The sequence below is a fragment of the Balaenoptera borealis genome (assembly GCF_965194805.1).
Source record: "Balaenoptera borealis genome assembly, chromosome: 9".
Taxonomy (NCBI): Eukaryota; Metazoa; Chordata; class Mammalia; order Artiodactyla; family Balaenopteridae; genus Balaenoptera; species Balaenoptera borealis.
In genome coordinates this window covers 13638340-13659797 of record NC_138873.1, presented here as the reverse complement: position 1 = coordinate 13659797, position 21458 = coordinate 13638340, and the positions used below count along the sequence as shown (strand labels likewise).

General features: G+C 36.9%; 1 protein-coding gene across 1 annotated transcript; it reads right to left on the bottom strand.

The window, feature by feature from the left end:
- Positions 1-2657: 2657 nt before the first annotated feature.
- Positions 2658-11403, bottom strand: LOC309634508 (ribosomal L1 domain-containing protein 1-like). Its single transcript, XM_082404692.1, is given in 4 exon segments — positions 2658-7851; positions 7853-8497; positions 8501-8563; positions 8857-11403. Coding segments are annotated over 4 exon segments (1458 nt in total). The 5' UTR covers positions 9196-11403; the 3' UTR covers positions 2658-7440.
- Positions 11404-21458: the final 10055 nt, after the last annotated feature.

Sequence of the window (21458 nt, the reverse complement as noted above, 5' to 3'; positions counted from 1 at the left end):
AGGTGATAATTGAAGTAACTCTTACCCCTTAGTGCCACAACCTTGAAAGAGGGATGTAAACAGTTTTGGGGGAAGGTGAACTCAATTAATTTAGATCCTCTTTCAAGTGGTATACTTTAAGGGATAATAGAGAAAGTGGGTGTGTGGGAGATGACAGCAAAGATTGCAGGACTTTTGCTTCCTGGTTAAAATATTTATGACATTTATTTTTAAACCTCTTAAAAGCATTCACATTTATATGAGTTTATATGTGGGTCACGCAGTCTTTATATAACTAATAAGAATAATGCTTGAGTTAATATAAGAAGTGCATTTAAATTCTGAACAAATTTTGTCAAATTTTGATGAACTGCTGTATAGGTTACTCATTATTTCCAAAGACAATTTAAATTTCTTTTTACTAATGTTGCAACAACTTATTATTCTTCTGAAAATATTCTTTCTGCTTGATTTAAACTTTGATTTTTTTCACTTGTTTTATCATTTCATATGTCTTATCTGTCAAAATTCTAGGAAGGACAAATTAACCTATTGGTTTTTTTTCTGCTCTCCCCTGCCCACCACATTCTCCCATAATGTCTTCCAAAATAGTTAAAAAAAAAAAAAAATTAATTAATTTATTTTTTGGCTGTGTTGGGTCTTTGTTGTTGTGCGCGGGCTTTCTCTAGTTGCGGCGAGCTGGGGCTACTCTTTGCTGCGGTGTGCAGGCTTCTCATTGCGGTGGCTTCTCTTGTTGCGGAGCACGGGCTGTAGGTGCTCGGGCTCAGTATTTGTGGTTCGCAGGCTCTAGAGCGCAGGCTCAGTAGTTGTGGCTTATGGGCTTAGTTGCTTTGTGGCATGTGGGATCTTCACGGACCAGGGCTCGAACCCATGTCCCCTGCATTGGCAGGTGGATTCTTAACCACTGTGCCACCAGGGAAGTCCCAAAAATAGGTTTTGAAGACAGTAAAATTATTTAGTTAAACACATCTGTAATAAAGTCATTGAGATCTGTTTATGAGTTTGAATCAAATACTGAAGTTTTCTATTCTGGCTAAACTAATATTTGGTGAGATGGGAGATAAGATCTGCATTTATTAGAACCCTCAAATTGCTTAATATTAAATTTTTAATTTGTTATTAATTAATTAATTAGCTTTAATTAAGGTTGTTTAATTTTTTCTTCGGGGAGATAAAATGCAGAATTATCCACACCAGAACCATAATGGAATTCATTCAGTATCTATTACCACACTCCATGTTTCCACTTGAAAGATCATTTAGAAACTATGATAGATTGCTTTTCTGTTGATAATTTGCTTTTTAATCCATCTGTACTAAAATTAAAATTCAATGAGTTTTTAAATTGTAGGTGACTATTAAACTATTAGTTCAGCTCTAGAGAGATTTTGTTTTGGTTTATTATTATGTATGGCTTCTGTTGGGATTATTATCCTTCATACTAAGGCCTTCACTGAACTTGTTTGCTGTTGTGTACTAAGGGCCTATAGACATGCCTGCACCAGATTCATCACTCAATACTTGTGAAAAAAGGAAGGGCAGAAGGTATTTCCCTTTTGTGCAGATTTTTCTCAGAATATGCTAAGCTCTTGCCAAACTAAGACTGTGTTTTCATAGAGAGTTTTTAAGTTTATCAATGTATTTCCAAATGCACTTTTTAAATATAAGTTTTACAGTAACTTTTTTTTGATAAGCCTGGGAAGAGAGCCAGGGGTGTGAACTGGATGGTTGTCATTCCTATTGTCAACCGGCTGGGACAGGAATTCACCCATCACCACTGTGGGGACAGAGCCAAACATGGGCGTCAGTTTGCAGGCACACTTTCCCCTGGTTTGTGCCTGGGTCATACCCCCTCCAGTATTCCTCTTTCAAAACTGGCCACCCCCCTCTGTTGTCAGAATCTTTAGCCCTGTCAATACCACTGCTTAGGCTGCAGTCCTAGTGATCTCTCCCTCCTTTTACCCTGGAAGACAATCTTTCTCTTGTGATATTTGCCTACTTCTGAGCTCATCCATTGAGTGTTGCCTTTATTAGTGTAACTCAAATTTGTGCAGGGACCTCACTGCTCCTTCTAAGACCGCTTGCATTATAGTTTCTGTGGTGATTTATACCTAAGAATACCTACATTTTAAATATATTAATATATATTGCAACCAGGACTTTTATGCCTGGCACTGTGCTGGGTACTTCATATGTATTTTCTCATACCAAACCATGTGGGGTACAATGTACCTTAAAAGTAATAATTAATCCTATATTTATTGAAAGAGGAAGGTGTTCAGAATTTTTTATTAAGTGAAAAATTCAAGTTTAATTCAGTATATGAAGTTGGATTTTTTTTCCCCAAATTTCTTGAGATATAACTGCCATATAAGATTGTGTAAGTATAAGGTATACAGAGGTATGATTTGATACCTGTCTATATTGCAAAATGATTACCACAGTAAGGTTAGTTAACGCCTCTATCACCTCATATGCTTACCTTTTTTTAAACCTACGCTCTTAACAACCTTGAAGTATAGAATATAGTATTGTTAACTATAGTCACCATGCTGTACATTATATCCCTGGGACTTATTCATCTTATACCTGGAAGTTTATGCCCTTTGATTAACATTACCCCATTGCTCCCCACACACATACACACACACATCTTGCCCACGGCCTCTGACAACCACCATTCTGCTATCTATTTCTATGAGTTCAGCTTTTTGTAGATTCCACACATAAGTGAGATCATGCAGTATTTATTTTTCTGTCTGACTTATTTCACTTAGCATAATGTTCTCAAGGTTGATCCATGTTATTACAAATGGTAGAATTTTCTTTTTATGGCTGAACAATATTCCGTTGCATCTATACTACATTTTCTTTATCTATTCATCCATCGATGGACACTTATATTGTTTCCATGTCTTGTCTATTGTGAATAATGCTGCAATGAATGGGAGAGTGCAGAAATTTCTTCAAGATAGTGATTTTATTTTTTTCAGAAATACGCCCAGTGTGAGATTGCTATATTGTAACGTAGTTCTATTTTCAATTTATTGAGTAATCTCCATAATGTTTTCCATAGCAGCTGCACCAATTTATATTCCCACCAACAGTGCACAAGGGCTCTCTTTTCTCCACATCCTCGCCAACACTTATCTTTTATCTTTTTTGATAATAACTGTTCTGACAGGCATAAGGTGATATCTCGTGGTTTTGGTTTTTATTTACCTGATGATTAATGATGTTGAGCATCTTTTCACGTACCTGTTGTCCATTTGTATGTCTTCTTTGGAAAAAATGTCTATTCAGGTCCTCTGCCCATTTTCTAATCAGATTATTTGTGGTTTTGGTTTTTTATTGTTGTTTTGCTTTGTTTCCTATTGAGTCATACAAGTTCCTTATGTATTTTGGATATTAACCCCTTATCAGATATGTGGTTTGCAAGTCTTTTCTGTCATTCTATAGGTTTCCGTTTCATTTTATTGACTGCTTCTTTTTCTGCACAAGTTTTTAGTTTGATATTGGCCCACTTGGGTTTTTTTGCTCTTGTTGCTTGTGCTTTTGGTGTCATATCCAAAAAAACAAGGTCACCAACATCAATACCAAGGAGCTTCCCCCTTATTTTCTTCTAGGAGTTTTACAGTTTCAGGTCTTAATTTAATTCTTTAACCCTGTTGAGTGAAATATCTTTGCAACAGGAAAGTAATGGCACCATGAAACAGGGAAGGCAGCAAAGGCCTGTGGTCTCTGTGCTGCTGCCTTTACTGGATGCTACTGGTCTTTGTTCCCTGACCCAATGGGTCAATGAACATGAACATTGTTCTGGCACAGTGCTGCTAAAAAAAATTATGGAAAAATATAAATGTCCTGAATAACTTGTGCCAGTAACTCCTAAAACCCCTGAGGAGGTTCACCAACTCGTTGATAAATGCAAACCCCCTGTGGAGGCTTCCCGGGTGTTGCTTAGTGCTTAGTCATACCAACATGCTAAGGCTCAGGCATTTTGCTCCAGAGGCCTAGGGGCTTCTCCAAAGACCCTGTACATATGGCACTAGTGGAGGCAAACCTCCATCCTGGGGACATCAACCAGGACATCCAGGGAAGATGCGGCCAGTTATGAAGTGGCCTTACAGGGACATCCTGCACAAACTTTCTTGGTAACAACACGTAGGGTCAAGGAAATGGGAGAAAATCAGGAAGCAGAGACTGAGATAAACTTCCCACCTGGCTCCGCATTCCCAGTTGAGTTCTTGGCCATGTCTTGCTCTGCCTCCCAGAGTCTCTGGACCAAACATGAGTTTACCTGACTACCTATGGGGTTTTGGACTACATGCCTTCCCCCAGCAGCAGCACAATATATTTTCCTGGAGTGCCAACTTTTGACATCCTATTGGGCTCTTTTAGAAACCAAGGTCCTAACCAGACCCCACCTGGTACTGTTCTGTATCCAAGTTCCTAAAACGCCCTGGGTTAGACACGCCTCACGACAGAAGTTCAGCAGTCACTGATACCTCTTTGGTAAAATGGAAATGGTACCTTCAGGGGAGGGCGAAACCTGACCTCAAAGCCTTTTCCAAATTACTGAAGGATGTGGCTTGCAACGTGCTCAGTCCCTTGCCTGAGAACCTTGTGGAACTGGTAGCAGTGCCCCCACTTCCTCCTCCTCTGGCTACGTGGGAAGCCCCTTGGGACCAACTGTCTGAGATGCACAGGGAGTTGCTGTCCTTCATCAGTAGCAGTGCCACCACTGTAAGGGATGCAGCTCACGGGAGGGTCACGGCATTTTACCCGGCCTCAGGCACGTCTCTATTGAGAAGGGTACTCCCAGCTCAGCCTAATTGGCGGAACTCATAGCTGTTCACCTATCCCTTAAGGAAGCCATAAAAAAGGGGTCTTTCGCAGACCCACGTTTTCATAGGCTCCTGGGATTTTGCTATCATCCTGTGGTTCCGTCTGGCCATTGCCTCCGTTTTTGGAAATGAATAATTAAAACACAGACCAAATACCAATGCAGATGATATCTAGGCTGTCCATCACTCTACTCTTCCAGGATATTTTTTAAAATGCTATTCTACTGGCATTCCATCTATCTGCATTACACAACAATAAAATTTGTGAATAGCTGAAAAAGAACCCCGAAGTCTTTATTTGCATCACAGTTAAAATATGTAATTAGAACTCAGTGATCTGATACTACAATGAAGCTACATGGGAAATGACAAAATCCAGATGTGTGACTCCAAATGCTATCTTGGGGGTAAATAAGGCTGTCTTCAAGATTGTGGCGGAAATTATGAAGAATAAGTACAGCCCTGTTAATGACTATTTTACTCTCTTCATAGTGTTTGTATACAGCACGTTCTGAGTTAGTTCTAGAGATGCAAAGATGAATAAAACACAGCTTTTCTCTCACAGAACTAAAGACTACAGGAACGGGGGAGGAAATAAAGGAAGACCTGTTGCGTGTAGTGGATGAAGCTTCAATCTTCATTCATGTTGTTTTCCACCATATCTTCAGTGCCCAGCTCCCGACATAATCCATAGTAGACACTGAATAAATATTGGTTGAATGTATGAGGGGATACGCAGAGAAGGAGCCTCCAAATTGGACTTGTGGGTCAGAGAGGACTTTTAAGAGAAGGTGATATTTAAGCTGAGTTTTAAAAGATAACTAGGAATAAACTTTTTCCAAGTAGGAAAAAAAATTCAGGCTGAGGGAATGATATGTTTTAACCACAACATGTACGAACTGGCAGAATACAATGAAGGAATTTTATGTTGCAATTACAGCAAAGAATACTAGTGTCAGAGTGAAAAAGAAATGATTGACGATGACTCTCTCCTTGACTAGTCCTTGACCTTGAGTTCTGTCCTTGGCCCAGTTAGCCAGGTTTTAGCAAGAATTCTGTTGAGTCAGTTTAGTGAAGACCCCCACGCTTGGTGTATCATCACCTTCCATATCTGATCCAATTTCTCATCTCCATCCTCAATATTTTCTCACCCTGGCCTGCCTTCAGCAAGATTCCAGTAGAGTCTGTTTAGCAAGAATCCCTGTAACAGACTTAGTTTCCTCAGTAATTTTCCATCCACTGACCCCGCCACCCTGCTGCTTGGCCATCAACCCCTTCTTGTCCTCGTATTTGGAGTTCAGCCCCGTCTCTCTCCCCAACTCCAATACCTTCATTGTTGTATTAAATAATGCCTTCCTTACCATCTTTATGAGTGTCATGAATAATTTATCTTTAACAAAGTTAAGGAAAAAAAAGGATTTCAGAACAAGTTTGACCTATTACAGTTTGGGGCCAATCTTATTGCTTGACTTTTGTCCTGAAAACAAAGGCAGATGACTGAAGAGTTTTTACACAAGTAACGTGATGGGGCCAATGTGGAGGTGGAAAAACAGCTATTGAGGATGAGAGGGAAGAGAAGGGATGAAGGCATCGAACAAGACAAAGGTAGAAAGAAAACAGGTAAGCATAAAAAACGAGTGACAAAGCAATCTCAAGAGGGAAACCTATAGGAAAGTAATTGCGTAAGTTAGTAACTTAAGAAAAACCAAACTATATCCAATTGTTCCCAGGCACCTCAGCAGACCAGTAATAGGGATTGCTAATATGGATTTACGAGGTACTAGAATTAAAACAAAAATAAAATGCGTTTGTTCTATTTCATTTGCATAAAAGTGGTTCTTTCCAATGTGTTTTCATGAATTTTTAAGCAGTCCCCGCGAGATGCAATACTTATCTATAAGACAAATTAAATAATCAACACGTGCCTTGTGAAAATGCCAGGTCATATTAACTAAAGTCTGCAAGGAAGGAATCACACAAGAACAACGAGTGTAGCTGCTTAAGAACAGAATTTATTCACTGTTATAAACCAGAATTTTACAAAATAGTTTTGAAATTTGGGATTGACAAACAAGAGTTCTAAAAGAATGCTTTAAAGTTATAATAATTAAATTCTAAACACAAAAATAGATATATCAGTGGCATTTAATAGATAATTCTAGACAATAAAATAGTTGGTAATTTACCCTTCTGTTTCAGCACTGATTGGCCACTCCATGTGGCATGTGGGATCTTAGTTCCCTGACCAGGGATCAAACCAGCACCCTCTGCCTTGGAAGCGTGGAGTCTTTTTTTTTTTTTTTTATACTGAGAAACAAATGTTAACTTTAATAATAAAAAACACAACCACAGAGAAGCACTGTATTTTCCCTCTACTGCATTAGCAAATACAAAGAAGAGCAATGAAATGAATGGATTTACTTCAAACTACTGGTTCTTACACCCATGAACATGTATCAGAATTACTTGTGGAGGTTTTAAAAACTATTTAAGTCTGGGCCTCACTCAGTGGTTGCAACAGGGGTCAGGACCCAGGTATTTTTTATAAGCTCTTTAGATAGCTCTGATGAGTTTCCTGCTGGTTGAGTTTCTGATTTTAGGTTGACTGGGGTACTTTGGGTTTTTTGGGCCACTCTTTGGGGGTATGGGGAGTTTTTTTCGCAGATTTACTAGCAGTAGTGAAGAACTTGGCCTCTGGCTTTTTAGGAGTCTGTCTTGGGTCTTTTTTCCCCAGCGAAGAGGTTCTTTCTTTCTCCATCTCTTCTTTGATTCTTGCCTTCTTCCCTGGGCCTTTACCTGGGGTCTTGGGCTCCGCAGCTGCTGGGGTCTCCAAAGCTGGGGAGGCCTTTCTCTTCTTCCCATGAAGTGTGTTGGGACCAGGACTCTTCTTTGGAGACTTCTTTCCTGCAGCATCTTTTTGTGTCTTTACGCTTCTTGCAGCTGGAGTTTCCTTCACTGGTACCAGCAGTGGGATTTCATCTTCAGACTCGTCTTGAGCTTTAGGGGGGTGTGCTCACCCCACCAGTCTTCTTCTGGGGTCCAGGGCCCTGGGCTGGAGCACCACCAGTTTTGGGGGCCGGTGCATCTGTAGTCGGGGCTGGTGCAGCCTTTCCAGCCTGTTTCATAAGCTTCTTGTCTCCTTTCTTCTCCTGCTGTCTTTTAAGACGTTCTTTCTTCTTTTGGCTTTTCTTTGCTACCTTTTTCTTCTGACTTTGTGTGCATAGTCCCCTGGCTTCACCACGACTGCTGACAAAAGAAGAAAAGACAGGCAGGGAAACCGATCTCTCAGTCTTCACGTACAAGAGCTTCACGCTCTCCCACTTCTCCGGCAGTTTCTGTGAAAGCCTTTTTGTGACGGCAACAACGTTTTCGACGATGTGCTGAACTTGCATCCCAGTGTGACCGATGCGGATGGTACTGCAAGAACCACTTTTAGAGATGTTTAAGACAGTTCCCCCTACACAGTCACTGATCTCTCTGGACAAATTCTTGGCCTGAAGGTTTACAGGTACTGGAACTTTCTTTCTGTTGTAGAAATGTCTCCCGAGGTGTGAGGGTAAGAGCCGCCTGATTCTGGCATCCTTAATGAAGAAGTCGAAACTACCCAAGAGGTGGAGCTTAGCTTCATAGGCTTTATATTCCTTTTTTAAAGTTCAGAGGGGGATAATCTGAGAAATGGTTTTAACTCCATGCTTGTTCAAAAGCTTCTTATAAAAACGTTCTGGGGCTTCCCTGGTGGCGCAGTGGTTGAGAGTCTGCCTGCTAATGCAGGGGACGCGGGTTCGGGCCCTGGTCTGGGAGGATTCCACATGCCGCGGAGCAGCTGGGCCCGTGAGCCACAACTACTGAGCCTGCGCGTCTGGAGTCTGTGCTCCGCAACAAGAGAGGCCATGATAGTGAGAGGCCCCCGCTTGCCGCAACTAGAGAAAGCCCTAGCACAGAACCGAAGACCCAACATAGCAATCAATCAATCAATAAAAATAAATAAATTAAAACAAAACAAAACAAAACAAAACAAAAAATGTTCTGTCTGTTTGGGAGTTAAATTAGGTTCATCTCTGGTAAATAAACAGATATCTGCTAAATCTGATCGAATACCATGAGGCAAGGACAATCTGACCCTCAGTTCTTTACTTGGAATTTTCCATAATACCACCATTAAAAAGAAATTTTCATTCTCATTCAAAAGCAATCCATTTGCGTTTTTCCTGGATCTGTAATGTGCCAACAGAGCTTCTACTGCCTTTTTAATCTGCTCTTCGTCCAGCTGCTCCAGGCCGACCGGGGTCGCTGGAGTCGAAGCTGAAGTTTCGGCTGAGGTTGACAGTGGGGTAGAAGCCGAGGCCTCCATTTCGCGTTCACCTCGTGGAGACGCGCATCCGGATCCCCGGAAGCGTGGAGTCTTAACCGCTGAATGACCAGGGGAGTCCCTCTTGTTGCTTCTTTTACCATATTCTACATATTCACATCAAATATTACAAATCAAAAAAGAAAATTCCATTTTAATTACATTATATCTATATATTAATTGTGATAAATTGGCGTTTGAATATACTTGTGTGTCTCTCCAGATACTTAAGTTAGTGACCCTCAGAATAGTTTTGTAGTTTTCTTCAAATAGGTTCTATGAATTATATACAGATATAGATTGATTGATGTAGATTATAGACATAAATATATCCTCATATGTATTATATCTATCTACCTATTGAAGAATCATTTATTTGCATCTGTTTACATTTTACTTATGTTGATTAGATTTGTTTCCTTTGCTTAAAATATTCTTTAAAAATTTGACTTGTACCTCTATAAATTCTATTTTGCTGTTTTCTACATTTGTGATTTTTTTTTTTTTGCTTTTAATTTTGTGTCTTTTTTTTCTTTTTTAATCAACATCTATTATTTTCTGCTAGCACCTCTCCCCACTTATTCTAAAAACAGATTGCTCCCATACATATTTTATGGAAAATTCCTCCTTCACTCTAATTTTTAAATTCAAACAGAAGTTGTTACAGTGCTGCAGAATAACTCACACTTCAGACAATACTTGATTGACCCAGGGTTATTGAAGAAATATCTGTAAAAATTTCAATTCTTGGTTTACATTTCCCTGACAATGGGTCAATGAATTATATAACACTTCTCCAGAATTACATGCATATCAAGTAGAAGTTATTGTTTCTGAAGAACATGTAGGCTTGTTCAGTCAGTTACTGAGAGATATGTTACATTTCTCATTATAAATAAGGATTTTGCCAATTTTCCTTGTAATTTTGCCAGTGTTTGCCATATTACAAACTTGTACCACTAGATGCATTTTTATTTAAAACAATTATGTCTTCCTTGCAAATTGAGTCTTCTAGCATTATGATAGATTATGATATGACTTGCATTACCTCAAGTAATTTTTTGCCTTAAAATTTATTTTGGCTGATTTTAATAAAGCAATATCAGATTTTTATTTTACAGTAGAATGTGCCTTGGATTTTTTAACTTATTTTGAATACCTGAAGCTTTTGTATACACAATTTTGGACATGTGTTTCAGTGAATTTGTTTCAGATTGTTTCTAGTCTTTTCTTCCCCACTAGATGATACCTGCCTTGAATGAGGAACTGTGACTTACTGCACAAGGCCTTCAACAGATTTTCAAAAAAAATTATGATATACATTTCTTGTTAAATTACTACTATATTTTAAGTTTGAATACTTTCATTTATCAAAAAAGAAAAATTTGCTTTTATGAAATGAAAAACCGGTATCATGATATTATCAATTCATCACAATTTTCAAGACTTTGAAAAGATAAATCATTCATCATAGCATTAAAAAAATTTAAGGTTGGAACACAGAAACTGAAGTTTTAAAGTACAGTAGTGTGGTCTATATTAAAAGTCACAAACTAAAAGTAAGCTACTAAGAATATACAAATTAAGACCGTTGAAAAGAAAAGTAACAATTGAGACTTGTTTACACATAAAAGTTTACTTAATAGATGTTCGTTTTCATAATAAAACCATTCAACACTCACTAAAGGCTTGCTCCATAATTTTTATGGAAAATTACTCCTCAAAGTTTTGTAAAATTTGTTTAAGCTATTTTGATCAATTAGTTATTAAATGATGTACACAACTGAATATTATTTGAATATAAAATATAAAAATATGCATGCAAATTCTCTTAAAACGGCAATGGAAAATTTAGTTATTACCACTGCTTAATCGGACCAGGGAGAATTAAGTTACAAGTCACAATTTCTTATCCAATGGCTCTATGGGGTTGGGGGAAAAGTAAAGGATACTGACAGGAGGTCAAATCAGAAGGCAGAGATCACTTCCTGTTCATCTCCATAGTCACAAATAGATCTGATGGGTCTCTGACTCTTCAAATACTTAATTTAATTACTTGAGTTTAAGTGATTCATGAGATGCATCAAGCAGTATTTCAACCAGCTCATGCACCATGAGATATAGATTAGTTGTTAAATAGCTCTGCAGAATATCTCTTCCTCTATGCCATGTCAAATTCTTAACCTTAGATTTGTCATTAGATTATCCTTCCTGCTTCTCTGATCATAAGGACAACTGTTAAACCTTTACTGAAAACTAAAAATAGCATAACTTTTAAAAAAAGAGAGAGATCAATAAGATGTGATATGAGGCTATAAATTTTTGAATGAAAGCAAGAAATATTCAAGTTTTAAAATGCTTATTTCTTTAGATAGATAGATATAACTCAATTTGGACCATCTATAATTTATAAATGATAGGTTATTCCATTTTAATTAATATTTAGTATTATCCAGTGCATTACAGTTCCCCAAATTTTCTGTCAGTGCACTCAGGATTCCTCTCCCATAAGCAGTATGGTGTAATAGAAAGCCCCTGGGTTTTGAAACCAAACTGCCAATGTTTGAATTCCTCCCACTTTTAAGCTTGGTGATGTTAAGCAGGTAGCTTAATCTTTTTTGAACCTAAGTAGGTCCATATAGAAATTGGCACTAACAATGGAACCTATTTCATAAAGTTGTTTTTCAAGATTAAAAAAGATAATGTCTCTGAAGTGCCTATGACACATGATAATACATTTAATCATTATTTCACCTTAGTTTTTAGAAGGGGTCAACAAAATGAGAAGAAATACCATGCTCAAGATTATGCTGCACATATTCATTTTTGGATTATCAATACCCTATTTGAAGCTGTGTAGTTTTATACACTGATTTTATATATATATAATATACCTATAATATATATAATCTTATTACTATCTTATTAAATATATATATTTAATCTTAGTACTTTCCATTTTTAAATTTTAGAAATATGATAAGAAAAATACATAAATATTAAACACAGTCTAAAGACTAGGCTTATAAAAATAGCTTAAAATTCCTTTAATTTTTTGGGAATTAAATTATACAATAATAATTACAGTTATAAATGAGCATGTGAACCTAGCAATGGTTTATGTGAGATTATTTTTCTAATCCAAGCTTTTCTTAGCAACCTTTATAAATCATGAAATATTCATTTGATTAACATCATTGTATGAGGGGAAAAAAATAGTTGACTGGTATTTGAGCACATAGATGAATGTAAAAGAAATCACTGCAGTAGTTTTATTCAAGCTTATCTGAGTTAAAAAATAGAATGAAAAAATATGGGAATTAACCTGCAAGAAACTTGAATTATTTAGGCTAAAGAATACACGACTTAATAGTATAACTCAATATATACTTCAGTATATTATACTTCAGTATAATATATACTTCAGTATATTATATTATTATCCCTAGGTGAATTACCATATACCTAAGGAAGACAGGAAATAGGAAAGGCATTTCAATAGAAGTTTATGAAAGTATGGTAGATATTTTAGTTATTGTTACCAGTTAATCAATGGGAAGATTACTGAAATTGGTTCCTTGTAATAAAAAATAATAATAATTTATTGTTATATATATAAATGAGCCCAAGACAGCCTCTATGGATTGACACCTAGGTTTTTTTTTTTACTGTAGAGTGAGACCTGTTAGTTCAGAAGCTCATGAGCACCAAACTCAAACTTTTATGCACCCACTTATTTTTAAAACAGCACAAAAAAGCAGATTTTTCAGCCATTTAGAGCCTTCCTACTTTGTATATCCTGCAAAACCTCACCAGCCATCTGCTGGCCATTGATAAGATAGAGACTTGTGGTTATAAAACCCCAAGTTGCCGTGGCCTTTCTGACCCAGGGACTCCCCACGATGCTGCTGAGCCACATCACCTAGAAGCCTAAGTTCCTCCCCTGATCCCCCCACCTCCCCCAGGAGCTCCCTTGCCCTCCTCCCTGCTGGATGGTGGCCCCCTTTGTGAGCGTCTGGACAGCCTCCTGCTGTGAGGCACTTTCCGCTCTCATGCAATCTTCTCCAAGCACTGCCCAATAAAGTTTGTTATGTAGTCATATCTTTTTCCTTTGATTAGTACCCAAATCTCTTCAACCGTGGCACCATTATCAGTCTAAAGCTGTCAAAAGCTTACTTTCCAGGAATCTACTTTCTGCTTTTAGTGGCCTGCGTTTTAGGCTGGTGAAGAGTTTAAGGAGCCAGCCTCTGAAGAAGGAAGTGGTGGTGCTGCTTGGAGAAATGACTGCTGAGCATTTATAAGGAGACAGTACAAGTAATATGCGCCACCCTGGAAGCAGAGACCGCTGGTGTGGGACGGAAGTGGTCAGCACTGGTCTGTCCAACTGGGATATGCAATATGCTTTGTACTTGTCTATAACGTCTAGCTTAGACTCTCAGAGCAGATCAGAAAAGAAAGAAACTCTCAGCCTGGCTACCTCTTCTTATTTCCTGCAGGAATGTCTTCATGGAGGTATAATAGAAAATTGTATTATCAGCTATTATCAAGTATTGATGTAAGAAAAATACACTATTTTTAAAATTCTGTATATTTGTATATATTTGTATTTGTATAACCACATAAGCAGTGTCAGTTTTGTTTTGCATTGCACTCAGATGAAGACAGCCATGATAAATTTAGTGCCATAAAAATAAGATAATTCTCCTAAGAAAGTCATATGATTCTCCTTATTAGCTGAGAGCTCATTGATAGTTGTTTATTTCTTTGTTCAGGTTTTATTTTATTTTATTTTTTTGGTCATATCTGCTTCCACCCAATGCAGGACTCTTGTTCTTGTATCAGAATTGCAATGATTTTGTGGTCTTACTGCATTTGTCTTTTCTTAACTGCATTAGAGCACTTTGCTCAGATCACCACTGTAGCACTGACCACATGCATTATAGTTAATTGCTAGCCTCCACTGGGCAGTGATTTTCTTGGGTACAGAGAACGCATCACATCCATTTCAGTATTCCCATCACACAAGTGATATCATCACATCGCATATGTGCCAGGCACACAGATAACACCAACACATTTTTATTGATTTGCTTCAGTGAATTATTGTAAGCTACCTCAAATCCTTTTGGCGGCAGGCAAAGTAAAACATAAATAGTAATTTTAAGTCAGATATCAGAAAGAGTGTCAGTGCCTCTTGACACTGGAATAGAATAAATACTGGACTGTCATTCTTCTAGGAAAGGATAATTTTCTATGATATTTTTATAAATAAGAATTTCATAAAGGATATTAAACATTGTCAGTACAGATTCAGTCTCTCAACAAAATATGCTGAACATATAGTATGTGTAAATCACTATTGTAAGCCCTGGGGGAAAATGGTGAATATGGTAGAAGCTCAAGGAATAGTGAGGAAGAAAAATTTATCATATCAGGGTTCTATCAATTGGCCCCAACTTTCCTGTACTTCTTAGGAGTATGATAACATAGAAGAATGGTAGTGAATATGAACATGTCCTTAGTCTGTCCTTTAACAGAATCTCTTTAAACACCAAAAGGAAGCCTTGAAATAAGTGTCATCTAGGGAAATGTAGGCAAAGGTGGAATAGAAGCTCAAATCTATTACCTATAATGTTCCTTGAAAAGAAAAACTCATTTTGACAGTAATTAGCCCATGGCAAAAGGCAAAGTTAAGGGCTGGGTTGTGTAGAAAGCCTTTATTTGGGCACCATATTTGACTTGCTCCAGATAGTTGTAGAAAGGTAGTGGGAATTCAGAATTCCAGGGCTCTAGTCTGGAGTCCCTCTGCACCTTCAGGACAGTCACCCTTTCCTGGTATTTTAGGTGAAGCTCTAGTTAGAGTGAAAGTGATGTAATAAATCCTAATATTTGCTAACCTCCTTCTTTCTCTACCTTACCAAATATTAAATGATTATTTTCCATCTATGCTTCCCTATGTAGGAAATATGGATTCGGTAATATTAAGCTAGTAAACAAATTTACACTGAAAATAGAACAAGTACAGTAATTTTAGTTAATTTAATGGCTACTATTATTCATAAAGTTAAATTTGATGCTGAAATAATATTCTTTCTTCTTTTAAAGCAATGGACAATAAATAGGGAATGCCATCTTGGAACGGTATTTAGATGGGAAGGGGTTTAAATAGGCTCACAAGATAGCCAGATTCCTGTGGTCTTTTCAGACATACTTTAATAGATTAAGACTCACATTGTTTTTAGGCTATTAAATTTAGTTTAAGGGACTTCCCTGGTGGTCCAGTGGCTAAGACTCCATACTTCCAATGCAGGGGGCCCAGGTTCCATCACTGTTCAGGGAATTAGATCCCACACGCCGTAACTAAGACCCGGTGCAGCCAAATAAATAAATAAATATTTTTTTAAAAATTTAGTTTAAAAATTAAGTGATTCTATTCCCAAATTTAAAATAAGTCCTTTTCTATGGAAGACAGCACTTTTTTTTTTTTTAAACAGCATTTTGGTTACTATTGTCAAATCATAGGGATGAAGCAAACTGAAAACCCTACCCATTCTAATTCTCTGACTTATTTACTACCACCCAGTAGCTTCCCAGTGGACTTGAGTAAAATCCAAACTCCTAACTGTAGCCACAAAGCTTGCAGGGACTCAGCCTTGTCTTCCTGTCCTCTCCCTGTCCTGTTCTCTGGGCACTTCGGCCTTCTTGCCTACCAGGAGTATCCTGAGTTCAGGCCCAACTGAGGGCCTCTGTACTTGCTATTTACCCTGTCTCTCAAGCTTTTCTCCTAGATTTTGTATGGCTGTTTCCTTCTCATCACTCAAGTTTCAGCATCAACTTTGCCACCTCCAAAGAGACTTCCCTAACTCCCAATTAAAAAGATAAATTCCCAACTTGGCCACTCTCTTTCCTATTGCCTTATTTTGTAGTCTTCATAGCACTTCTTAGTATTTGAAATTTTTATTGTATTAGTTTATTTATTTACTGTCTATTTCCTCTAGTATAACATAAGATCTAAGAGATCAGGAATCTTGTCTATTTTGTACATTGGTTGCTATCTAATAAATACTTGTTGAATGAATGAATGAATGAATATGATTTCATTCTGCTTTAAAATATCTCCAGAGAAGGATCACATTTTAACTGTCTAGTTGAACTAACTGTAAAGAGTGTCTTTCCCTTATAGCTATTCAAAAATACTTATCTTTTAGCTAGTACTGTTTTTTTCTTGTTCTGTTCTTCTTAGAAAAGATATCACATATTTGAATTTTTTTCCCAGACAAGTGATTTTAGTTCCTTTAGGCTTTTCTCTTGTGTCTTATGCATTAATATTCTACCAATGTGGACGTCTGGTTCTCCCCTGAAACCTATTCAAGTTTTCTACATTGCTGTGAATTTTTGAAGCTTGGAAAAGTAGCCATTATATGAATAATGTTCTGGTCAGTGTTGAATGCATGTGAATCATCATTTAATTCACAAAAGGAGTGGATTGATGGCTAACAGCAATTTGTTTCCTTTATCTTTCCCTAATGAAAATTAAAATCTTATTACTACCGTACCCATGCATGTAGAAAAATTAAAGTTATATTCTTTGCAGTAATAATTTCCTATTTTCATCATTTTTGAAAAGAAATGAAGATGGCTTAATGGTTCCAGACTTTTAAAATGTAGCTAAATAACCTTTAAAAATGTGAGTAATCATAAACAAATGTTTTCTTCAGATCCTAATTGGCAATTAATCCCTTTTTGTCCTTCCTTCTTTGTCATGCATTTCAATAATATTGCAATTTGTTGAGTGGCCTCTGATATCTGGGCTGCACAAATCCAATCAGTGGCATTTCACATTATAGAGTTGCTCATGATGTGCCAGATTCTACATCACCTTTGAAGCACAGTCTCTTTAAGAATCCAAAAAAGATCAGGTCCCACTTAACACATACGGTTAGAAAGTTATTTGTTCTGCGTGTAGAAAGAATATCATCATGTAGTAATAGGATCTCGGATATTAGCCATATTCCTTCCGATTTTAAGTAGACTATTTAGAAAAAAATGTTTTTTGAGAATGCTAGCTCATTCATCCTGCTCTTTTGCCAAAAATGAAAATCTGTCCTGCTTTTAATCATTTTATCAAAGTCTTTACTGTGTAATACTTTTTCAGTGACCAGAATCTGAAGATTTATGAATATAAAATGTATAAGGCACCTGGCCCTTTGCCACAAAGGAAAAAAATCTTTCAAGTGTGCAAAAAAAATGACAGTCACTGAGGTATCTTAATATCTAAATAGTATTTAATGACATCTTACTGGTTTCATTGCTTTTTCCCTCTTGTTTGCATGGAGAGTGTGTGTGCACAGGATTTCTGAGTAGAATCAAATGAGGAAAGAGAATGGTCTCCAAACCCAATCTCCCTGGTTCTATTTATTTGGACTACCACTGCCAGGTTTACCTTCCTTGTACACGGCCATCAACATCAATCTGTCTCTCATACTCTCTGTGGCTACCTAAACCATTTGGTTGGTTTCCAGATTCTTTCATAATTTGGTCTTGTTCTATTCAATTTAATTTTCCAGTAAACTCCCAAGACATTCTCCAGTGATGTGCTTTGTCCCAAAATTGTCATTCCTATGAACACACCTTACTTCTTCTTGCTCTCTTGTTCTCATTCATACTCTGCCCTCTCTTGCCTAGACAATGTTCCTTTTCCTCATCAACACAGTGTCCTTCCTTAAAATTGCAGGCCAAATTATATCTCTTCCCATGAAACCTTCCCTAACCTCCAGCCTTCTCCCTCCTGACAACCCAACACCCTCTACCCAGGTCATGTCTCCATTGGTCTTCCTTTTCTTGGAATCTCAGAATAGTTCAAAATTCAGCATTTAAATTCATGCACACTGTTTTTTATGTCATACATATTACTCATATCACTCACATTTGGCTCTAAGCTCCTAAAAAGCAAAACACCATGTCAAACTTTTTTACTCGCCCAAAGCACATAGCACAGTTATGGCTGTTGTCCTGGAGTGTGCAGGGGAGGAATCCCAAGCATGTCTCAGGTCCATCAGCACTGTACATGGAATTGGTGGTAAATAAATGCATCTATTGATTCATTGATTTGTTACAGGTGAATTTTAAATGTTTATGTTCCAAGTGATGAAAAAAAGTGACAAACAATGGTAAGGACAGAAAGGAAGCAGTATTTGGATAGGACAAGGCAAAATACAGAGGGCCAAAGTAGCAATTTTTGGTGCTTAGTAATTTTTGCAAGTATTTGCAAGGCTAATGTGCTCTATTATCTGTTTAGAAACGTTTAGTGATTGATATAAATCAGTTCTGTAAGCCATTTATTAACCTGCAAACAAATGGTGCAGTTTACTTGGCCATCACAAACGAAATGCCAGGTGTCAGATCTCACCAGAGAGATTATGCTTTTCCCTCTAAATACAGCACAGTGCCTGGCACATTGTAATTGTCCAATAAATACTTGTTGACTGAATTAATCAACGAATGAATTTCTAAATATTTAAACCATGAGTACTGACATTGAATTTGTGCTATTTAAGTTTAATTTACACTTTTCAATCACGACCAAACGGAAATCCTTTCTTGACTCTCCCCTACACTGTGTTAGGTCTCTATCTTAGAATGTTAGGACTGCTATACCAAAATACCATAGACTAGATGGCTTTTAAACAAAGGAAGTTGATTTCTCACCGTTCTGGAGGTTGAGAAGTCCAAGATCAAGGCACTGGCAGATTCGGTGTCTGGTGAAGACCCACTTTCTGGTTCATAGATGGTCCTCTTCTTGTTGTGTCCTCACCTGGTGGGAGAGGTGAGGGAGCTCTCTGTTGCCCCTTTTATAAGGACATGAATGTCACTCATGAGGTCTCCACCCTCATGAACTAATTATCTCCTCAAACCTTATCTCCAAATATCAACCTTGGGAATTAGGTTAGGTTCCATATATTAATTTAGGGGGACCTGAATATTCAGTCTATAGTAGTCTCTCTGATATATCTACTCATGGTCAGGTATAGTGGGGATAGAGGGCTCTATAAAATCCATCACACTTGGTTATTAATGTTTAATTATCTGTCTTCCCCTCTAGACTGGGTGCTATAGGTGCTGTGAGATCAAGGACCATACCTGCTGTCTTCAAAGATGAATCCCCTGTGCAAAACAGAATCTGCCACTCTGTATAAAGCAAACACTTGAATGAATGAATGATTAACTTGCAATATCACTGGGGGTACGTTTTTCCAACCTCCTCTCTGTCCACTTTTTCCACAGCACTTTGTATTTTAAAGTCAAATATTTTGTGAAGGTTAATTTACATCAAGTTGATAATCATCCTGATAACCATCTAACCATCTAATCATCCTGATAACCATCTAACCAGAAATGTAGTCATTTCTATGACTACAGTGGTGGGATAATTTGTTCTATAATGAAAATGAGTTTCTGTACAAGACTTAGGAATCATACTTAAATCCATTAAGCACATCTGTTAAAATCTCTTGGCATTAAAAAAAAAATGTTTAACTGGATTCATTTCCAACATTTTTATGAAATGTAGAACAATTGAGAACTAGAGATCTAATAACCCTCTCTACTATTTCTGCAGGTTTGGACCACTGCTTTATGTAGAGAGAGGTATATTAAAAAATCACTTTCTAAACAGCTTTAGGATGGACATTAAATTGAATAGAAGGAATACATTTTTTTTCTCTGAATCTACTAATTTCAGTGTAAAAGTGGAGAAAGAAATAAGCTATGAGATGAAAGCCTTATGTGAAGATAGGAACTAGTGGGTTCCCTCAGAATCTGAAGTGGTCTTGCTGTTAGTGAAAATATTCATTCTGCTTCTCTATCCATTTGGGCACCGTGAAATATCTGTCACTAGAAATCCCTTGAAAATGTTTTGCTGATCAGTCCTCAGAGATCAAATTCCCATAGGCTACATTTAACTGGCAAAAAACCATCAGTGTATGCCTTTCCTTATATTTGATGTTCCTTTTTCTTACAGATGTTGAATCATAAGATTAGGACCTTGACTATGACTTCTATAATACACGGAAGCCATTTCCAACTAAAATAAGATAGCAATATAGTAAAATATAACCAAAATTATGCTTCATAAATACTTTTACATTGCTAATGACCTAAACTCTTACTATGGAAGAAATTCTTCAGTTTGACTACATTTCCAAATACCTTCAATAATCAGTAAAACACTGCCAAACTCCCTTTCAGTTTCTACAGACTCATCGTCTCCAATAGTGTTCAAAAGAGAGAGAGAAAGAGCAAAAGAGCAGAGCTGTCTTCACAAACAAGTGCAAACTATTTTCAGCAGAATAAAGCTCCTGCTTTCTGGAAGTAAATATAAAATGGAAACTTAGTATTTTTCAGGTGAACACACTGCAGCAGACAATGACGCCATTTTGTTTCCTTCCCTTTTCTTTTGGTAGAAGGAAAGAGTCCTCAAATGTACAGTGAGCTAACTAATGCTGCTGTTTTATTCAATTAGATTTTGGAGTCAGGACAAAACACTGGAGATATAAAAATCTATGACTTTGTGCAATTCATAGAGATTTAAAGGGAAAGAAACATTGCCATTTTGGTTCTGAACTTGAGGTAATTTCAGAGGTAATCTAATTAAACACTCAGTATTACAGATGAGTTAATTTCAAGTCTGAGAGGCACAAGTAACTTACCCAAGGATAGTAATCAAGTTCATATTTTAAAAAGAGTTCAATTTTGTAGAAAGAAAAACATATGTGTAGATAATTTAATGAAAGAAACTTTGTGAATCATTTCTTTATTACTACGTTATTCCTAGTTTACTAGCAAATTTTAATAGTATTGGACTATATACAGATATGATTGAATACTAAAAAGAAAAAAAAAATCTACCAAGATATTCCAGTGTTATCACTCTGGGTTATAATTTTTTAGAGTAATTACAAAGATGTGTTTTTACTATAACAAATTATATTTTGGTGCCTATAAACTTTTGAAAAGATGTGAGAAGATACTACATATTCTATAGAAGTTATGCACCTTTACATATAAAAATACATATAAATAATATACCATTAAAATGATATCTATAGATGTATACATGTATTTTATATATATATATATGCACATATGTCTGTATATGGTATATGGTATACTAGGCAGAGATGTTTTTACATTGTATTTTCATGTAACTGAAACTTATATTGCTGAAGATTTCCTTTCCTTTTCATAGACAGAAGTTTTATAACCTA